A 21,277-nucleotide genomic window follows, 5' to 3' on the forward strand; every position below is an offset into this window, starting at 1 on the left:
CTATATCTCTTTGTAGACCATCTTGGAAACTCTGTTTCCTATCCACATCTGCAGATAAACTCCTTGTGTATTTCCAGCATTTTCTCTTTTTATCACAGTTGTATTCAATTTTGGATTTTCTCCCCAAGCCTCATTTGGGAAGCATATTCTTTATTTACTATGTGCAATATTATATCAATTTTACTTAGGTAATTATATGTCTGAACAAGGTATATATCTGAACGAGATCTTTCTGCCAAATACAACACAGGTTTTCACCCAAAAGATCCCTTGGCTTAGAGCAAACTTGATTTGACTGGCAGAGAACTTGGATGGAATCTTCTAATCCACCTTCAATGGTGAGATAGATTGCCTATTTATGAGTGCTTCCCTCTCTCCCCTCTCCCTTCTGCTTGTAGATGAGTGTGATGATGTACTTTCATGTGGATTTTCATATGCTGGCAGCTGGAGGCACACATAGCATTATATACTTCCAGCAAGTCTGGCTTCACTTAATCCCATAAAGCCATGTACATCTTGGCCAATATGCTTTTGCTTCTAAGAATTTTATTGTCAAAGGTCTATCCAGAGTTGATGGCTGACCTAGATTCTTCTATTACTGTAATTCAAACACCAATATAAAATACAGGATGTTCTGGAAGCCATGCTGTCTGAGGTCTCCAAATTGCGCAGATCAGCCAGGAGGGATTTGCAGATCCTTTGTACTGTATATTTGGCTGTGTGGGATATTATTGAGCTGTCCTCTTAGCTAAGGCTCCCAATTATAGAGCTAACACTGTGAACTTCACAGAAGTATGAACATGACTCATCCTGCTCCATTGAACCGACTCTGGATTGGAAGATGATCTTGAAAGCAAACAGCTTCTTTTCTTCTTGGAGTTCCATTTTCTTATTCACCCTGATCAATTGCAGCAGGAACAGCTTCAGTAATCTTTCCTGGAGTTGATAAAATTCCCTCTCTCTTTTTCGCAGTTGCTGAACACCTTTGAAGATGAAGAACTTCTTAATGTTCACCTTGATTGCTTTCTACTGGTGCACTGGGGAGTCAAGAAAAGGTTCCATGGTCCTTCAACCTGTTCAATACTATTTAAGTTCCATGGTATTTCCTGAGCTTAGGGTTACTCCAGCAGAAGACAGTGCCTGAGGAGAATACCACTGTGATGTTGGATTTGTCAATGATTGCTTGGAATGGAGAGGAAACATACCTGGGACCAGGTGTAACCACCTGGATTTCACCAGGGTTACTGAGGATATTGCAGAGTTTAACATCATTTACCACTTCCATCAGGACTCCGAAGGGACATCTAGCTTGTTGTTGATTCTGTCAGATCATCCAGCCGTATTGATGATAAAGTTGCCATGCAGATCAACAGATCAGGACATCGTCAGCACCAGTGGGAACTGCTAGAAAATGACCAACTGCTTGTTCTACAGAATTGGGGTGTAGATAATGATTACCTGGAGTGAAGCATTACCTGGTACTCCTTAGTGGGGTCCTGTTCAAGTGGTAAGTAAGAAGAGGTGTCTGAGAGTTGGAGGTGGGCCTCAGCAAGATACAGCACCCCGCTTATCTGTGGGTTTGATGGTGAGGCTGGGGATAGTGTGGAGAGAGTGGAGAGCAATGCGTTCAGAAGGAGTGAGGTTGGAATTGGAGAGAAGAGTGTTGAAGTCGAGACGGTTGATGTCCCTTCGGCAGTTAGCAATGAAAAGATCCAGAGTGGGATGTCCACGAAGAGGAGGAGGATTGAAGATGGGGGAATGGGTCATCTGTGTGGGGTGGAGAGTCCTCGCCGAAAAAGTAGGCCCGGAGATGGAGGTGGCGGAAGAAGAGCTCAGTGGTGGGCACAGGAGGACTCTCTGGCCACTATATTAGTTACACCTGTACACCTGCTCATTAAAGCAAATATCTAATCAGTCAATCATGTGACAGCAACTCAATGCATAAAAGCATACAGGCATGGTCAAGAGGTTCAGTTGTTGTTGAGACCAAACATCAGAATGGGGAAGAAATATGATCTAAGTGACTCTGGCCTTGGAATGACTGTTGGTGGAGTACGGAGTGGTTTGAGTATCTCAGAAACTGCTGACCTGGGATTTTCACACACAACAGTCTTTAGAGTTTTTAGAGAATAATGTAAAAACAATAAACACTCAGTGAGTGACGGTTCTGTGTGTTAAAATCTCCCAGACTGGTTCAAGCTGATAGGAAGGCGACAGTAACTCAAATAACCACACGTTATAATAGTGGTGTGCTCAAGAGTGTCTCTGAATGCACAACACGTCAGAATTTGAAGTGAATGGGCTACAGCAGCAGAAGACTGAACATACAATCAGGGTATGTTTCTATATACTGACTTGAGATTCATTTTCTTGCAGGTATTTACAGGAAAAAATACAATAGATTTTATGAAAACCTGTGCATTGATAAAGACTGACAAATAACCAATGTGCAAAAGAAGACAAATTGTGCAAAAAACAAATATAGTAGAGTCCTTGAAAGTTAGTCTGTAGTTTTGAAGTATCAATTCGGAGTTGTGGTAGGTGAAATTCTGCGCACTAGTTCAGGAGCCTGATATATTGACACCAGGGAATTTAAAATTACTGATTCTGTCTATCTCCAATCCCCTCATGGGGACTGGCTCATGGACCTCTGGCTTCTTCCTTCTGTAATCGATTATCAGCTACTTGTTTTTTCTGATGTTGAGTGAGAGGTTGTTATTGTGGCAACGTTCGACAGATTTTCAGTCTCCCTCCTCTATGCCAAGTTGTTGCCACCTTCGATTCAGCCGGCAACAGCGGTATCATCAGCAAACTTAGATACTCATTACCTCTACTTTAAGATCCCCACCAGCCACTTCTATGACTTCAGTGATGGTGAAGCTGCCTCCAGCAGTAGAATACCCAATATTCTGGTTGCTATGGGAGCATCATTGCAGCCACTGCCAATAGTTCATGAGCTGCAAAATCAACGGTTGCCTATGCCTTTCAAAGTGCAGTGATCATGGAACACTTAACTGCAAACAGACTATTAGGTTACCTTTCATCTTTTTCTTGTGCTTGTAGATGAGGGCAATGATATTTTTTGTCAGAGATTTTGATCTGCTGCTAACTGGAAACCATTGGGTAGCATGGTGGTGTAGCAGTTAGCACAATTGCCCTTGATCCCAGAGGCTTACTTGGGAATTTCAAAGCCAGTTCAAGAGTCAACCACATTGTTCCATCGAGGACCCATATAATTCAGTTTGGGCAAGGGTGGTAAATTTCCTTCCTTCAAAGGGCAGGAGTTGAACAAGCTGCTTTTGTTTTGCAAGATATTGTTAATTTTATTATCACTATCATTGATGCCAGAATTTATTAAATTAACTGAATTTGAATTCCCTGCTGCCAAGGGGTTTTTGAACTCGATGATGTGAAGTTCAGGTTAGACCATAAGACATAGAAGCAGAATTAGGCCATTTGGCCTGTCAAGTCTGCTCTGCCATGGCTAATCATTTTTTCTATCTCCTCCTCAACCCCAGTTCCCAGCCTTCTTCCCGTAACCTTTGATGCCATGTCCGATCAAGAACCTATCAACCTCTGCCTTAAGTACACCCAGTGACCTGGCCTCCACAGCTGCATGTGGCAACAAATTCACCACCCTTTGACTAAAGAAATTTCTCCGCTTCTCTGTTTCTATCCTGAGGCTGTGCCCTCTTGTCCTAGACTCTTCCACCATGGGAAGCATCCTTACCACATCTACTTTGTCTAGGCCTTTCAATATTCGAAAGGTTTCAATGAGATCCCCCCTCATCCTTCTGAATTCTAGTGGGTACAGACCCAGAGCCATCAAACATTCCCTGTATGATAACCCTTTCATCCCTGGAATCATCTTTGTGAACCTCCTCTGGACCCTTTCCAATGCCAGCACATCTTTTCTAAGATGACGAGCCCAAAACTATTCACAATGCTCAAGGTGAGGCCTCACCAGTGCTTTATAAAGCCTCAGCATCACATCCTTGCTCTTGTACTCTATACCTCTTGAAATGAATGCTAACGTAGCATTTGCCTTCCTCACTACCGATTCAACTTGCAAGCTAACCTTCAGGATGTTCTGCACAAGGACTCTCAAGTCCCTCTGCATCTCAGATTCCTGGATTTTCTCCCCATTTAGAAAATAGTTTGCATGTTTATTTCTACTATCAAAGTGCATGACCATGCATTTTCCAACATTACTGGAACACAGCTTACTGGAGCACTGAACTATTATACAAAGTTCAAGGTAAATTTATTATCAAGGTATCAAAGTATGTCGCCATATACAACACTGAGATTCATTTTCTTGCGTGAATACTCAGTAAATCGGCAGGAGGAGAGAGAGCAGCGCGCCGCGCGTGCGCAGCCCTCCGGTGAAAATGATATCGTATCCGTTAAATAGCGGCCATGGACAATTCTGATTTGATGGAGACAGACGTGAAAGCACAGAAGAACATCTGGAGAAATTTCTGAAACGCAGGTTTCGCTGCCGTTGTTACTGCGCGATCGAGAAATCTTCCGAGGGAAGGCCTCAAAATCCCCGGCTTTGCCTGCTGTTGGTGACCGAGATTGAGGTTGAATCGTTTGGATAGAGATGGTGCTCGGTACTCGGTGTTGGAGAGCTGATCGGAGGCTCAAAGTTTTTCAGACGACTCAGAGTAGGACTGTGATCGGGCATGGCAGGGAGAGTTTTCTTCCTTCTCGTGAGATGTGGGACATTTGAGAGACTTTGAACTTTTTACTGTGCTCGTGGACTGTTCTTCATCAAGTTGTGGTATTGTTGCATTGTTGTAACTATATGTTATAATTATGTGGTTTTGTTAGTTTTTCAGTCTTGGTCTGTCCTGTGTTTTGTGATATCACACCGGAGGAAATATTGTATCATTTCTTAATGCATGCATTACTAAATGACAATAAAAGAGGACTGCGTGTCTTCACAATCAATAATAGAGTAATAACCAAAATAGAATTAATGAAAGACTACAGCAACATATGTGTTCAACCAGTGTGCAAAAAACAACAAACTGTGCAAATACAAAAATAAAGAAATAATATTAATAATAATAAATAAATAAACAATAAATATGGAGAACATGAGATGAAGAGTCCTTGAAAGTGAGCCCATAGGTTGTGGGAAAGGTTCAGTGATGGGGCAAGTGAAGTTGAGTGAAGTTATCCCCTCTGGTTCAAGAGCCTGATTGTCGAGGGATAGTAACTATTCCGAAACCTGGTGGTGTGAGTCCTGAGGCTCCTGTACCTTCTTACAAATGACAGCAGTGAGAAAAGAGCATGGCCTGGATGGTGGCGGTCCTCGAAGAGGGATGCTACTTTCCTGCGACAATGCTTTGTGTCGGTGTGCTCAATGGTGGGGAGGGCTTTACCTCTGAGGGACTGGGCTGTATCCACTACTTTTTATAGGATTTCTGTTCAAGGGCATTGGTGGGATCACTGTTAACATGTCCTGTATTGAACTATTTGCAATATGAAGTTAAATTGTAACTCACCACATTTCTCTTGAATCCTTTAATGTTTCTGATTAATCATGTTCTTTGTATTTTAATGGACTTTTATATGTCTCTTTTGCTGCGTTTCATTACTTTATTTGTCATTTAACTTGATGATATTGATTCATACAGAGGTATAGAGCAAGGGGTGTTAATTATCTTTGAATATTTAGATTAAGTGGGTGGCTTTATGTATGATGCTCAACAGAAAATATGTGTAGGTTATTTAATCACAATGTGTGCCAAACCCAGGGATGATCTTGTCCAAGCTCGACATCAGTATTTCGATTTTAGAAAGAAGTTACAAATTAGTGAGGAGGGGCATGAATGTAGACTACTTCCTCCTTCTTAACCTGGGATGCATAGATGTTTTTTATCACCTTGACCACTCTATTGCATATGAACAGCTAACTGAATGCCAGTTGAGACTTAAACCTGAGAATTTCCAGAGCAATATGCCTAAGCTAGTCACTTGATTAAGATTTGCTTAACTTTCAAAAGATTTTTAATGCAATTAATTCTACTTGCTTATGTTGGCTTATTAACAAACAAACTAAAATGTTTTGCTACTGTTTTAAAGAGAGGCAAAAGCCCCTCATTGCAGGTTCCATTGGACCCTACGGAGCATTTTTACATGATGGTTCTGAATATTCAGGGAACTATATTGACCACATGTCTAAAGAGGTAATCAGCAAATCTGGCATTGTTTCACTTCAATGACTTTGTCAGTGCTAGCATTAGTCTTTTTCAGTAGAAAACATGACATACACTGGAAGATATGCTCGTAAAATTATTTTGATCCTGTCCACGTGGTTACCTCTTCCAGGAATCTTTATTTCCTTGCAGTCGACAAACTTATTAACCCATGAATTTAATATACTCAGTGCTGAGTATCCATAATTCTCTGGGCTGGAGAATACCAATTATTCATGCACCACTGAATAAAGAGTCCCAACTCAGCTTTGAATTTCATCTCTTATCCTGAGACTGCCTCAAACCAGGATCTATTTGGTTATTAAACATCTGTGAAGAAGTAATTATGATGTTTGAGAGGTCGTTGGGCAAAATGGCAGTTTGAAAATCACATTCAGAGAGGGAATCTGATAACTCTACACAATGTGATTAATTTTTAATACCTTCTAAAAAGCTATAGAGTTGCTCAGTAAGTGAAGGCACGACAGTGGCTATATTTCAATGATTCAAAGATTCGCAGTACATTTATTATCAATTTATGCGGTATTAGGCCCTGAAATTCGTCTTCCCACAGACAGCCACGAAACAGAAAACCATGGACCCTATTCAAAGAAAAGCATCAACCCCCGTCCCCCATGCACAACTGGCAAAAACGAAATTAGTGAAAAACGGAGAATATAAAACACCAGTCCACGAAGTCGTCATCGAAAGAGTCAGTTAAGCTCAGTTCAGATAAATCTAGCACTATGTCGTTCATTATCTGCAGGCTGTCCCAATCAAAATTGCGTAAAATAGCAACAAAAATGAAGTGTCCAGAAGCCAGAAACACATCATAACATGAACTACAGAGTCCAATCCACAAGCCCTCTTGATTAAACCTTGCCCAAGACCCAGGACTCTGGCATCATCCTCCAACAGCATTGAGGGAGAGAGAGACCATTTGAATGCAGGTAACTTCCTCCTGCAGCAGCATTTGAGGAGAATTGTCTGTCACCGAAGACACTTGCAAATTTCCACAGATAAGGAGAGCATTCTAACTGGTTGCATCACTGTCTGGTATGGAGGGGGCCACTGCACAGGATTGGAAAAAGCTGTGGAAAGGTGTACACTTAGCCAGCTCCGTCATGCGTACTGGCCTCCCCAGTACCCAGACATGCCCTCTTCTCATTGCTACATCAAGGAGCAGTTACAGGAGCCTGAAGACTCACACTCACCATTTCAGGAACAGCTTCTTCCCCTCTGCCTTCAGATTTCTGAATGGACAATGAATCCATGAACACTACCTCAATATCATTTTTCCCTTTCTGTTTGCACTACTTATATAAACACACACATAGTGCTAGTGATATTAAATCTGATTCTGATTCTGAACGGGATCAGTGGAGATGGTGGAAATGTGATAGTGATAGGATGGCAAAGTTAAGGAAGATATGGGAGTCTGGATTTATAATGAAGAATTCGAGAATACCTTTCATTGACATTTTATTCAGATATCTGAATAAAAGATTTCCTGGGTCAAAAAGAAGTGAGTGATGGTACTATAGTTTAACTTGCATTTATCCACCTTGTGATGCAGTTTACAACTGTATAATTAAAGTATCCATTTATTGGTTTTCATTTACAAATATATAAATATAGGAAATTTGCAAAGAATTTGTAAATTTTCTACATTTATGTGTTTGTAAGTTGAAACATATTCATCGTGATGCTTTAAAACATTATTTTCTAACAAGTTTGGAGTTGTAAGCATTTTAATTAGAGTGACTATATAGCATAACATTTGCTGATGTATACTTTATGATAGCATAATACTATAGTTTCCATTAATGTAATCACGAATTAGTATGACTAATTTAAATATTTAAGTCAATTAAGTTAAAATTGTACTTAATAATTATTGCTTTAACTTCACAGATACTTAGCAGTAATCATTTTATTTATGTTTGAAATGCTGCATAATCTTTTTGGCTTGGTGCAGGAATTAAAGACTTGGCATCGACCTCAGATGCAGTCCTTAATAACAGCAGGAGTGGATCTCATTGCAATGGAAACAATTCCCAGTCAAAAAGAAGGAGAAGCTCTGGTGGAACTTCTTAGAGAATTTCCAAACAGCAAAGGCTGGCTGTCATTTTCCTGTAAGGTAATTAAACAAAGTTGAATTATAGTAATTATTTTTTTGATTGATTTCCAAATTAATTAAGATTTGGCAACAGAATCAGACTTAACCTATTTTAAGTTGTGTCAAATTAGGGGTGAGGCTAAAAGAGATTCGAGTGTCAGTGGACTTAACATGTTGAGCCACTGTAGAACAGCAATCAGTATGTAAACTGGGGAGTAGGAGTGGGCTATCCAGTGGAGCTGCTGTCTTATAGGTCCAGCATTCTGCATTCAATTCTGATCTCTAGAAGTGTCTGTGTGGAGTTTACGAGTTCTCCGTGACCGTTTTGACCAGATACAGTAGCTTCCTGCCACATCACAAAAAATGGGTTGGTATGCTATTGACCCCACTGTGTCAGCGTGTTGGAGTCTGATGGGAATGAGAGGACAATCAAAAGGATTAGGGCAGGATCACTCTAATGGGTGCTTGATGGCAGGCGTTGACTTAATGGGCCGAAGGGCTGCTTATATGACTGTGAATGTGAGCTTTACTCAAAATCATAAATTCACCAAATTTGAGCAGTGTTGTTGCCAGGACTACCGCAACACCTCCAAAGTGCAAGAGCTCTAAATAAATTTATTACAAAGTACATATGTGAATGTCTACCATGAGATTCATTTTCAAGTTCGAGTTCAAATTTACTTATCATTATATATCAACCGTACATGAATATAGCCAAACAAAACTGGGGCCAAGGTGCAAAGCAGATTACTAATAACACGCAGTACACAGCACATAGCACATCACACAAATAAAAAGCACCTATGGTTATGATTTCAGAAAAACATGCTGTCAGAAAAAAATAATCTAACCCAAGTCCCTAAGTGGCATGACGGTCGATTGATGGTAAGTTGTGCTGGTGCAGCTTGTTCTTCCACTGAGCGAATGCTGGAGGGCAGTATTGAGCAAGTACCGGAGAACGGCACTGAGCAAACCTTGGAAGGCAACACCGATGGGAGGGGCCTGCTCCCAACCCAGTATGGATTCCAGTGCACCCACAGAGGCCCCTCTGCTCTCTCCCATACTGCCTCTGGCATCTTCACCCCTGGGTGGCTGCAGAAGGCAACTCTGGAGCGAGGGCCTACTCCTCGCCACAACTGAGGAAACACAGCTCCCTCCCTCCGTCGTCAGCTTGCCAGTGAACTTGCAGTATTTTACATTACTGATGTCCAGCTGTGTCTTGCAATCACAGTCACAACATCCAAGACAATCACTTGCACCATGCATTGTCTCAGCACAAGTACGCAAAATGTCTTAGCAACACAACAACGGTATACAATAAGTTCAGCTTCATTGCTATTGAGCAACTCACTGATGGGATAGTCCTAGAGTATGTGATATTCTTAGTATTCAACAGTGACTTGACATTTTAAGAAAGACCTAAACAGGACAAGCAAATACACTTTTGATTGGACCCAGAGAGAAACCTGCATCTGAGCATGCTGTCATCTTACCGGAAACTTGTGGGCATCCACAGTGGAAAAGGAAATACAATCGAATCAATGAAAACCTACACACAAACAAAGACTGACAAACAGTCAATGGGCAAAAGAAGAGAAACTGTGCCAATACTCAAAAACAGACAAATAATAATAAATAAATAGTATTGAAAAAATGAGTTGTAGAGTCCATAAAGGTGATTTCATAGGTTGTGGAACCAGTTCAGTGTTGAGGTGAGTGAAGTTATCTATGCTAGTTCAGAAGCCTGATGGCAGAAGGGTAATAACTGTTACTGAATCTGGTAGTGTGGGATCTAAGGTTCCTGTGCCCGTATCTGGCAACAGCAAGAAGAGAGCATGGCCTGGATGGTGGGGGTTCTTGATGATGGATGCTGCTTTCTTGTGGCAGTGCTCTGTGCAGATGTGCTCAATGGTGGGGACTGAGCTGTATCCACTACCTTTTGTAGACTTTTCCATTCTTGTGCATTGATGTTTCCTTACAACCATTCAGGATAATCTCCACTTTACATCTATAGAAGTTTGTCAAAGTTTTAGATTTTAGATAACATGCTGAATTTGTGTAAACTTATAGGAAAGTAGGGGTGCTTATGTGCTTTCCTTGAAATGGCACTTATGTACTCATCCCAAGACAGATCTTCTGAAATGATAATATCAGGTAATTTTAAGTTACTGTCCCTTTCCAACTCTGAACCCCTAATGAGGACTGACTCTTGGACCTCTGGTTTCCTCCTCTGTAGTCAATAATCAGCTCCTTGGTTTTACTGATGTTGAGTGAGAGTTTGTTGTGGCTCCATTCACCCAGGTTTGCAATCTCCCTCCAATATGCCAGTGTGTCACCACTTATGATTTGGTCAACAGCAGTGGTGTCAGAAAACTTAAATATGGCATTGGAGCTGTACTTAGCCTCACAGTCGTAAATATAAAGTGATTTCAGTAGAGGCTGAAGCACACAGCTTTGTGTTGCACCTGTGCTGTTGGTGATTGTGGAGGAAATGTTGTTGCTAATCCAAACTGACTTGGGTCTGCAAGTGAAGAAATTGGAGATCCAGTTGCACAAGGAGGTATCAAGGCCTAGGTCTCAGAGCTTATCGATTAGTTTTGAGGGGATGATAGTGTTGAATGCTGAGCTGTAGTCAATGAAGAGCATCTTGATTTATGCATCTTCATTGTCCAGATGTTCCAGAGCCCTCTCCACTATGCCCCCTCTCATATTTATGGGAAGAAAATTAATGATCCTTCAACAACATGCACAGTCACATCACCTGGGAAGATGAACATCAGCTGACTAATGCTATTCTTGTACGTAAAGATTGTGTTCTGATGCTGACAGAATTGGCCCTGTACTGAAAACATGTGATCATGAGTAGTTGTCATTATCATTCCATTCTCCATCGTTTCAATGATCTTTGTCATTGATTAATGTTACGCAACATTAGGTCTTTTAAAGCTATTGATAATCACATGTGATGAAGATTTAGTTCTTTCCTCAAACTTAACTTTTGACCTCAAATTCAAGTTCAATTGTCATTCGACCGTACACATGTATACAGTTAAGTGAAACATCATTCCTCTGGGGCTAAGGTACAGAACACAGTACATATAGTCACACACAACATATATAGTAACAATAGCACATATATTCACAAAATAATATTAGCATAAGTCCCTGAGTAGCTTGACCTGAAGATTGATGGTGCATATGATCTTGTTCTGAAGCCACGTATCTTTGAGAACAAGCACACAGCAGTCCCTCATCTCACACTGGGTCAACCGCAGACAAAGGCAATCCAGCTTGTCTTCCAGGGAGTGAGCATTTGAGGGCAGCACTAACAGGAGGGCTGGCCTGCAGGGGCCAGCCCCCACCCCAGCGCACAATCCAGCGCGCCCGCTGCACCTCTGTAATCTCACACACCGCCTCCAGTGCTTCCTCCCCTAAATGACTGCAAAAGGCAATACTGAGGCATTAGGGTCGTTAGTCTCATCAATGAACTGATGAATTGGACTTGCAGTATTTTGTATTACCGATGTCCAAGAGGGCCTTGTGATCATAAGAAAAAAACATTTAAGACAATCATTAAGAACTAGGTATCAGATCACTGATGTGCTTTTAGGGTTGTCACATCTCCAGTGTCCTGGACTTCATCTTAATCTCTGGTGATGTCTGCGGAATTTACATTTTCTCTCTGTGAATGTGTAGGTTTCTTCTCGTATCCCAAAGCCATGTAAATAGGTTGATAAATAGTCCATTAGTGTGTAGGTGAGTGGTAGAGTGTGACGGTAGTTAATGGGAATGCAAGGAGAATAAACTTGAATTCATATAAATGGGTGCTTGATGGTCTGTGCAGATTTATTGGAGGAAGGGCCAGGTTCTGTGTTGATTGAAAATCTCAGTGAAATTGTGAAGGCTTCTTACTGATGCAAAGATTGAGAGATTTTGGTTCTTGGCAGCACAGTATGCTGTTGGCTTTGCTGGTTAGGAAGGGATTGAGACTGAGAAACTTCTGTGCTGGTCTTGAATCTATTTAACTGGAAAAAAGAAAAGTGTTGACTTTTTAATTCCTGTCTCTGGTGCACTTTGATACACAAGATTAAAGTGTCAAGGCCAAAGAGCGAAAAATGAACCAGTGTTCAGCCTCACTACTTCATGCCAGCCAAGACCCCCCACCTGAATAGTCCCATCTGCCTGTGTTTGACCCATCTTCCTCTCTTCAATTACAATGGCTATTACATTGGACAGGAGGTACAGGAGTCTTGGGTGCCATGCCACCAGGTTCGGGAGCAGTTGTTGCCTTGCTGCCTTCAGGCGCCTGGAGCGAGTTCACTCACCTCAGTGCTGAACTGATTCCATAGCCTGTGGACTCACTTTCAGGGACTCTGCAGCTGTGTATTACTTGTTTACTTTTTTTCAATTACTTGCACATTTTGTCGTCTTTTGCACATTTGATGTTTTTGGTCTTTATTGTATGTGGATTTTTGTGGACTCCATTGTATTTAGTTGTTTTCCTGTGAAAATGAATCTCAAGGTTGTATATGGTATACGTTGATAAGAAATTTACTTAGTACTTTTTAACTGTGAGAAACTGCCGTCCACTTGCAACACTTCCACCAATCAATCCACTCTTCACAAGAGAAAAACAATCTTTCTGTTCTATCAGTCCAATGAAGAATTTTTAAACCTCATGAGCAGGTAATAAATCTGGTGAGAATAGTCAAAATGCTTCTTTCTTTATGTAATTATTCTATGATTCTATGAAATGTTGACTTTGAGCTGGATTTTATTTTGCTGCACTTGTTTGAAAAATGATAGAAACATAGAAAATCTACAGCACAAAACATATAAAATCTACAGCCCTTCGACCCACAGAGCTGTGCCAACCAAGTCCTTACCTTAGAAATTACCTCGGGTTACCCATAGCCCTTTATTTTTGTAAGCCCAATGTACCTATCCAGGAGTCTCTTAAAAGATCCTATCGTTTTCACCTCCACCGCCGTTGCCAGCAGCCCATTCTACGCACTCACCAATCTGTGCGTAAAAAAACTTACCCCTGACATCTCCACTGTACCTACTTCCAGGCACCTTAAAACTGTGCCCTCTCGTGCTATCCATTTCAGCCCTCGGAAAAAAACTCTGACTATCCACTCGATCAATGCCTTTTATGATCTTATACACCTCTATCAGGTCACCTCTCACCTTCCATCACACCAAGGAGAAAAGGCCAAGTTCACTCAACCTATTCTCAAAAGGTATGCTCTCCAATCCAGGCAACATCTTTGTAAATCTCCTCTGCACCCTTTCTATGGTTTCCACATCCTTCGTATAGTGAGGTGACCAGAACTGAGCGCAGTACTCCAAGGGGGGTCTGACCAGGGTCCTATATAGCTGCAACATTACCTCTCGGCTCCTAAAATCAATCCCACGATTGGTGAAGGCCAATGCACTCTAAGATAATGTGATCAAAATTGCAGTAGTTGATTTTTCAATTATTGTGACATCAGCTCATAGTTGATAAGTTCTCTTCTTCCCTCTTCTGTATTTTGCTGATGGAGTACTGTGAACTGTCAATACAGAAAGAGCTGGAAGGATAGGCAATGAGGTGGAAAATATCAGCATTTAACTGATTTCCCTCCAGTCAGGAGCAGAATACTGTTCTAGATTTCACAAGAAATACATGATCAACTACTGTTGTGAGCTTCTACTCACCACAATACAACTCCTTTCCAAAATCCTGCATTTTGCTGGCTGGATTATTTTCTAGGTTGGTACTTTTGATATGGATTTTAACACAATAATTTTCTAACTACTTTGCAGGATGAGCAATGTATTTCCCATGGAGAGAAGTTTGCTGATGCTGTGAAATATCCTATTGATTCTGATCAGCTGGTGGCAGTAGGATTAAATTGCTGCTCGCCAGATGTAGTTGGTTCTGTCCTTGCTACTGTTGAACAAAATAAACGTCCAAAAGGTGGATGGATTGTATATCCAAACAGTGGAGAAAAATGGAATCCTAATAAGGGGTGGGTTATTTAAACTGACTAATAAATTGTCTTATTTTGTAATGTAAAATTACAATGAAAGATGTATCATCAGTTTCTCTTTAGTTAGGAAAAATAACATCTCCCTTTGTAAACTCAGCTAGGCTTTTAAGTCCTCTTTGAAAATGTGGACCTGTTTTTTATGTTAATTGAAGATTCTTGCATAATGTAGCAAGAAATATTAATTCATAGTTGTTCAAAATTATTAGCTTTAGATTAGCCACTTGTTTTACCTGAGTTCTATACAAATGGATGAAATGATGCAAAGACCTCACTGGGATATATAAGTTCATGGCCATATTTTACAGTCATATTTTTATGGCTATGATTAAGAGAAAATACTGATTCCCCACACAGTCCTTCCAGGTGAGGTGACACTTCACCTGTGAGTCGGCTAAGGTGATATACTGCGTCCGGTGCTCCCGACGTGGCCTTCTATATATTGGCGAGACCCGACGCAGACTTGGAGATTGTTTTGCTGAACACCTACGCTCTATCCGCTGGAGAAAGCAGGATCTCCCAGTGGCCACACATTTTAATTCCACGTCCCATTTCCATTCTGATTTGTCCATCCACGGCCTCCTCTACTGTAAAGATGAAGCCACACTCAGGTTGGAGGAACAACACCTTATATTCCATCTGGGTAGCCTCCAACCTGATGGCATGAACATTGACTTCTCAAACTCCCGCTAATGCCCCACCTCCCCCTCGTACCCCATCTGTTATTTATTTATATACTCACATCCTTTTTCTCTCTCTCCATTTTCTCCCTCTGTCCCTCTCACTATATCCCTTGCCCATCCTCTGGGTTTTTCCCCCCCTCCCCCTTTTCTTTCTCCCTATCCTCCTGTTCCATGGTCCTCTCATATACCTTTTGCCAATGAACTGTCCAGCTCTTGGCTCCATCCCTCCCCCTCCCCCTCCCACTTTCAAATCTCTTATTAGCTCTTCTTTCAGTTAGTCCTGACGAAGGGTCTCAACCTGAAACGTCGACTGTACCTCTTCCTAGAGATGCTGCCTGGCCTGCTGCGTTCACCAGCAACTTTTATGTGTGTTGCTTGAAATTCCAGCATCTGCAGACTTCCTCGTGTTTACCATACGTTATTGATTTGTTTTATATATTTTTATATCAGGAAGCACAAGACTGATAATTTGGAAAAATGTGTTTATGAAACCCCATAAAAATAATTTTCTATGGCCTTTGTGATAATGTATGTAATACCCATTTTCTTAATTTCAATTCCAAATTCTTTTTATTTTTCAAAACCAGCTGGGAAAGTGGTCCAGTCAAATGTAAACTAGCAAAACTTGCATTGGAATGGAAAGAATATGGTGCTAAATGGATTGGTAAGTTTTTTAGAAACATGAGTTGTATGACTAGGATCAAGAGAACATTCAATAAAAATAAAATGTGAGTTTACTGATTCCTCACTAAGGAGATTTCCAGGAAAGATTTTCCATTCAATATTAATTATTATATTTTCAAAGAAAACCTGATGCTATACTGAATATCTGAATCTTGTGTCACTAGCCTTTGGAAAAGCTGGAAAAGATAGCGAAAATATGGCAAATAATTTTTCGCTGCGGAAGTGAGCTATTTGTTTTTAGTTAATCAAATACTGTACTGCCTAGGCACTCTAACAAGAACAATATAGCATCTTTAATTGAGAAAATGTTCACAGAGTTTCATAAAAATGTATAAAAGAGCAGTACGTCAAATTAGAAGATGATTAAAATATGAATTTAGAAGTGGAAAAGGGGGAGGTGGATAGACTTATATATATTTGATGTGTGTTGCTTGAATTTCCAGCATCTGCAGAATTCCTGTTGTTTGCTTATATACGTGTGCATTGTTCTGTGAATGATTGATGAAGCTAGTATTGATCACCCACTCTGATTACCCTGGAGCTGCCTTCCTCAATCACTGCTGTCCTTCTGATGAATGTACTCCCTCAGTGTAGTTGGAGAGGGAGTTCCAGGACTTAGATCCAGTAACAGTGAAGTAATAGCACTGTATTTCCAAGTCACAAGATGGTTCAACTTGGAGGATTGATTTTTTGCAAGCACCTGAAGCATAAATATTCCTGGGTAGTAAATGATGCAGCTTGCTTTTGGAATACCCTTGGAAAATAACTTCAGCCACTGGATGCAGGTAGTGAAGGGATGAGTATTTAAGTTGGTGAAACCATGTTCAACTTCCTTACTTATTTTACTTAACAACATAACTTTTAGCTGTCTAAATGTCATTTGAAAATTCTAAGCACTGAACACTTATTGTACAGTCTACCAGACAACGACTTTTATAAAGTTGAATCATCACTTTTTCTGGGTCCATATAGGAAAGTATAGAAAATAAATTTATTCTCATATCTCCTGTACTGTCTCTCTGAAAATAATTTTGGCAGGTGTCTTATTTACTTACTAAAGTCCTTAAGAATTAATCTACCACCCTGCCTTCATCGCTCTTTTTTTGATACCTCCTCAAAAAACTCAGTCGAATTGGAAAGAATTTCCCTCGCACAAAATCATTGCTGGCTATCCCTGATCAAATCGCTTCTAATGTACATAAATTTTTGGATTTTCTCCTGTAATTTCCTTTCCACCGACAAAAGGCTTATCACATTGTAGTTATCTGGCTTACCACTGCTGTTCTTAGAAAATAAAGACAACATTAGCTGTCTTTCAATCTACTGGTACCTCACCTGTGGCTATTGAAGATGCAAACCTCAGGGCCCCCGCTATGTCCTCCTTGCTTCACAATGATCCTGAGGTAGATCTCTTCAGGTCTGGAGGACTTATACACCCTAATATGTTCCAAGACATTTAACACCTCTACCGTCATTATGTTGACAGTCTCAATATTACAATTGTACCCTTCTCCAAAATCACTGCCTTCCGTGTTCTTCTTGTGAATACAGAGAGAAATATTTATTTAAACTTTACCACATCTCCTGGAAGACGATGGCTTTGCAGATTCCAAGGGGACTGACTCTTTCCCCAGATACTCTTTTGCTGCTAATGTACATGTAGAATGTCTTGAGATTGGGATATTTCATGAGCCCTTTTCTTAAGCTATCTCCTACGCCTTCTATATTCCCATCACTTTCGCTTGTCCTTTATATATAGACCCTTTAGTTATTTAACTCAGTTGTTTCTTGCTTACTTTTGTACATTATGAATGCAAATTGATTGAATAGTATCAACTGCATTTCTAAACTAAATCAGATATGCTCTGGGAGATAACATGATATATAGATGTAAAATTATTCTTTGTCTCCAGTTTGTGGATGTGGCTAACTGACTTTCATTCACTGCAGTAATCTCTAGTGCCTCACTCATCGATACATGTGGGTCTAGCTCATGAGTACTGACCTGAACTATCAGGTGGTAGGTGCAGCATAGCCATTCTCCAAGATTGTTCATGATGGTGAAGTTTCCAACAGGGATCAATGAAGAGTAATGAGGAATAAGACCCTAATTGTTTGTCTTCTTGCCATCCTAGGAAGAGTGGAGCCAGTTATACACCATGATCAGATAATAATTGTTACAATAATCTTAATTGTTATAATAGTTTTAAGGTTTGTATTTCATGTGCGATAATACAATATCTTTATGATCCTGGCAAGTAATTTAAATCATCTAACGTGATGTAATAGTTATCTTTACGTTGGTTGAATAATGTTACTATTATAATGTTCAATAATATTGAGGAACATTACTAATTGTACTTTATAAAATAAAAATTATAGGTGGCTGTTGTCGAACAACTCCAGCTGAAATAGCTGAGCTACAACGTACACTAAAACCGAATTTGTCACTTAATTGAGCTTCAGGTATTGCCAGTACACCTACCTCTGAACGTCTATATCAACCATTATAAAACTCTTATTAAATATTGTATAAAGACCTGCTTAAATAATTTGTAACTTGGTGTATTTCATTTCTTATGTAGTGATTATTCAACTTCATGCTCTAATTTCCAAGTTGCTTGAAAGTATTCACTGACTTTTTAAATTAAAATATAAAAAGTTTGAAATATTGAAATACAGGCTTCTATGCTCCCCATTAGAAAAATACCCATGTTTGATTAGAGACTGATTACTGTTATGGTGGCAATATTAGTGTAAAGCAGACTAGAACAAACATAGAACATAGAACATAACCATACAGTACATGCCCTTTAGCCCACAATGATGTACTGACCTTTCAATGGACTCTTAGATCAATGTAATCTTTCCCTCCCCCATAGCCCTCTATTTTTCTATCATGTATGTATCTATCTAAAAGCCTTTTAAATGTCCCTAATGTATGTGCCTCTATCACCATCCATGCACCCACCACTGTGTCAAAAAACCTACCTCTGACATCTTTCCCCCATCACCTTAAAATTATGCCCCCTCATACAAGCCATTTCCACCCTAGAACTAATTTCATGATTTTTGCTATAAATCATTTTCATGCTTGTGAAATATTGATGTTTTAAGTTGTTGAAAGACTGAATCCTCATTGATGTGCCAATTTTGTTAGTTTGAATAGTGGCAGAGTGTAAAATTTGGGAGAATATTTATGGTAAGGCATATTTTGGCTTTTGTCACTTCTACACTTCAGGTTATTGCTAATTTTATTTTTAGGTTCGTGGGGATAGTTTTGTACACAATGTGGGGATTTAGGGGTCAGAGAGGGATGAGGGGGAGTTAGAAGACAGGGGCAGGAGCTGATTATAGGATTCCAGGTTGGAACACTCAGTGGTCGAAGGCATGTAATCCCTAGGGTCGGGTAAGCAAGGGTTGAGGACAAAGACCAGTGATCCCCATGGTTAAGGGCCTTGGTTGGCAGGCCTCAAGGAAGAGGGCTGGGTCCTCACAGGTTGCTTCCTGGATTTGAAGGTCCATATGGACAGGAGACAAGGGGGCTGACGACCTCCTCTCCCCTCCTCAGGTCGGTGAGCCTCAGGGTTGGATGTCTGTGCAGGCAGGAGGCATGAGGGCTGGTGATCCCCACCTCACAAGTCCCAGAGTCAGAAGTCCATTCGAGTCTGGAGATTGAAGCTTGGCATTCAAAGCCAGAAGGTCAAGGAACAAATTTGACGAGTTAAGAGGTCGATGCCCCTAGGTTGGTGTGTGGAATCCAGGGGCCTGATAACTGCGAGTCCAGGCTAGGAGTTAGAGGTTGGAGCTTGATGTGTGCAAGTCTGAGAGTCCAAGGCCAAGCACTGGAGGTGGGGCACAGCTTGTCCTGAGGTTGGAGACCTGTCTATGTGGGAGCGGGCGGGAAAGGGGCTTGTTTTGCTGTTGTTGTTGTGTTGTTCTAAATATTGTGGGCATGCTATCTTGGCGCCAGAGTGTGAGGCAAAACTTGTGGCCTGGCTCCAGCACATCCATAGGTTGTGTGGTTGCTAACACAACTTACACATTTCACTGTATATTTTGATGTACGTGATAAATAAATGAATTTGAATCATTTCACCCAGCCCCATTAAACATAAACTTTCCACAGCAAATTCCATGCATCATGGTAGACATAAATTCTTTTGGCACAACTGTCACATTATAAAACGGCTTGATCATTTGAAATACTTCATTCCTTTGTAATTTTTTTGGTCAGTCTTAATTGAACAGAGATTGGAGAGAGCAGTAAGTCGAAATGCATAGATCTTGGAAGAATTGCAGTTAGTGATAACCTTAGGCATTGACCTTTGGTTATCTTAGTTCAAGTAAGAACTTTGTCTGGTCAGGAGAAGTGAGGAGGTGATAGATAGGAGCTATAAGCAGGTAGTCACACTGGGGCCTGGGGAGACAGATAAGTGGGTAACACTCAGAAGAGGGAATGGCAAGAGTCAGAGGCCAGAGAGCACCCCTGTGGCTGTCCCCCTTGACAATAAGTACTCCTGCTTGAGTACTGTTTGGGGGGGGGGTGGGGGAACAGCCTATTTGGGGTGTTATGTACCCCGTAACTGGGTTGCCAAACCAGCAGAAATGGATCACTCAGTTGGAGTCTGGATTACTGGAACTAAGAAAGTTTTATTAAAGAAATAAGCAACACAGTACTCTAATAGTAAGGATATAAATGCAACAGGTTAGCAATGAATAAACACACATGTACACAGAACTAGGATAATAGGATCAATCAAGCTCTATCGTCGTCTAGGGGTAAATGACCAGTTTCAAAGTGACAGAGCTCAGTTTAGTTCAGTTCGCAGTAATCGCCGTCACCATAGGAGAGAGAGAGAGAGAGAGAGAGCGAATGAATATTCAAATTGGATTCCAAACAGACCTTCGATATTCCTCACAGTCAGCTTTCAGGCGAGCCCTTTGTAATGTCTGCTGAGGTCACCGACTGTGACCCCTCCGTTTCAGATATGATCGTTCCTCAGCGGTGAACCCGGCACCCAGGTAAGGGCTGACACACACACCAGGTTCCCGCCGATCGTACCTTTCCACCCTGTGCGTCTCTGGCTTGGTCCCGCGACCCGCCCTCCAAAAACTCCCACCGACTTGTGGGAGGCTTCCAGGGTCTCGTTACCTCATGGTGTCGTGTGTCGCCCCAGCGAACCCATCCCTTTCCATCCCCCCGCCGGGGCACCGCCCGTCCATCACACCCCAAACAGTCCAGGGCCCAAACAGGAGCCGATCTTGACAGTTCTCAGACTGCTGTCTCCTTCCGTTAAACTCTCTCATCTCTTCATTAACATTTCCAAACGCTGCTCCATTGTCTTCCTTATCTCTCTCTCTCCTGAAGACAGGTGACAGATCAACTGTTGATCCCACTGGTGCTAGCACAGGACAGTTAACATCTTAGTCTATGTGTACTTTTTGTAACCCTCTTTCGTCACAGGGGGAAGCAACAGTGGCCGCACCTCTGGCACAGAGTCTGGCCCTGTGGCTCAGAAGGGTAGGGAAAGGAAGAGGATGGCAGCA

At 41.1% G+C, this 21,277-nt stretch overlaps 2 protein-coding genes across 6 annotated transcripts in view; one reads left to right on the top strand and one right to left on the bottom strand.

Moving 5' to 3' along the window:
• ercc5 (excision repair cross-complementation group 5) overlaps positions 1–21,277 on the bottom strand; it is a 138,443-nt gene that overhangs the window by 62,518 nt on the left and 54,648 nt on the right. The gene's annotated exons all lie outside the window — the stretch shown is intronic.
• The window catches only part of zgc:172121 (uncharacterized protein LOC337599 homolog), a 70,071-nt gene that overhangs the window by 9,630 nt on the left and 39,164 nt on the right, over positions 1–21,277 (top strand). For 3 of the 5 annotated variants that reach the window (XM_063053780.1, XM_063053778.1, XM_063053779.1), the window contains exons 4-8: positions 6,097–6,200; positions 8,188–8,349; positions 14,137–14,342; positions 15,631–15,707; positions 18,110–18,193. In XM_063053780.1, the coding sequence (XP_062909850.1) occupies positions 6,097–6,200; positions 8,188–8,349; positions 14,137–14,342; positions 15,631–15,707; positions 18,110–18,186 (626 nt within the window). In that variant the 3' untranslated portion in view covers positions 18,187–18,193. Of the gene's footprint in view, positions 1–6,096; positions 6,201–8,187; positions 8,350–14,136; positions 14,343–15,630; positions 15,708–17,677; positions 18,051–18,109; positions 19,633–21,277 lie in introns of those variants that run through there. The other 2 variants (XM_063053777.1, XM_063053781.1) reach the window with 2 other exon arrangements.

Source organism: Mobula hypostoma, chromosome 7, assembly GCF_963921235.1.
Source record: "Mobula hypostoma chromosome 7, sMobHyp1.1, whole genome shotgun sequence".
Taxonomy (NCBI): domain Eukaryota; kingdom Metazoa; phylum Chordata; class Chondrichthyes; order Myliobatiformes; family Myliobatidae; genus Mobula; species Mobula hypostoma.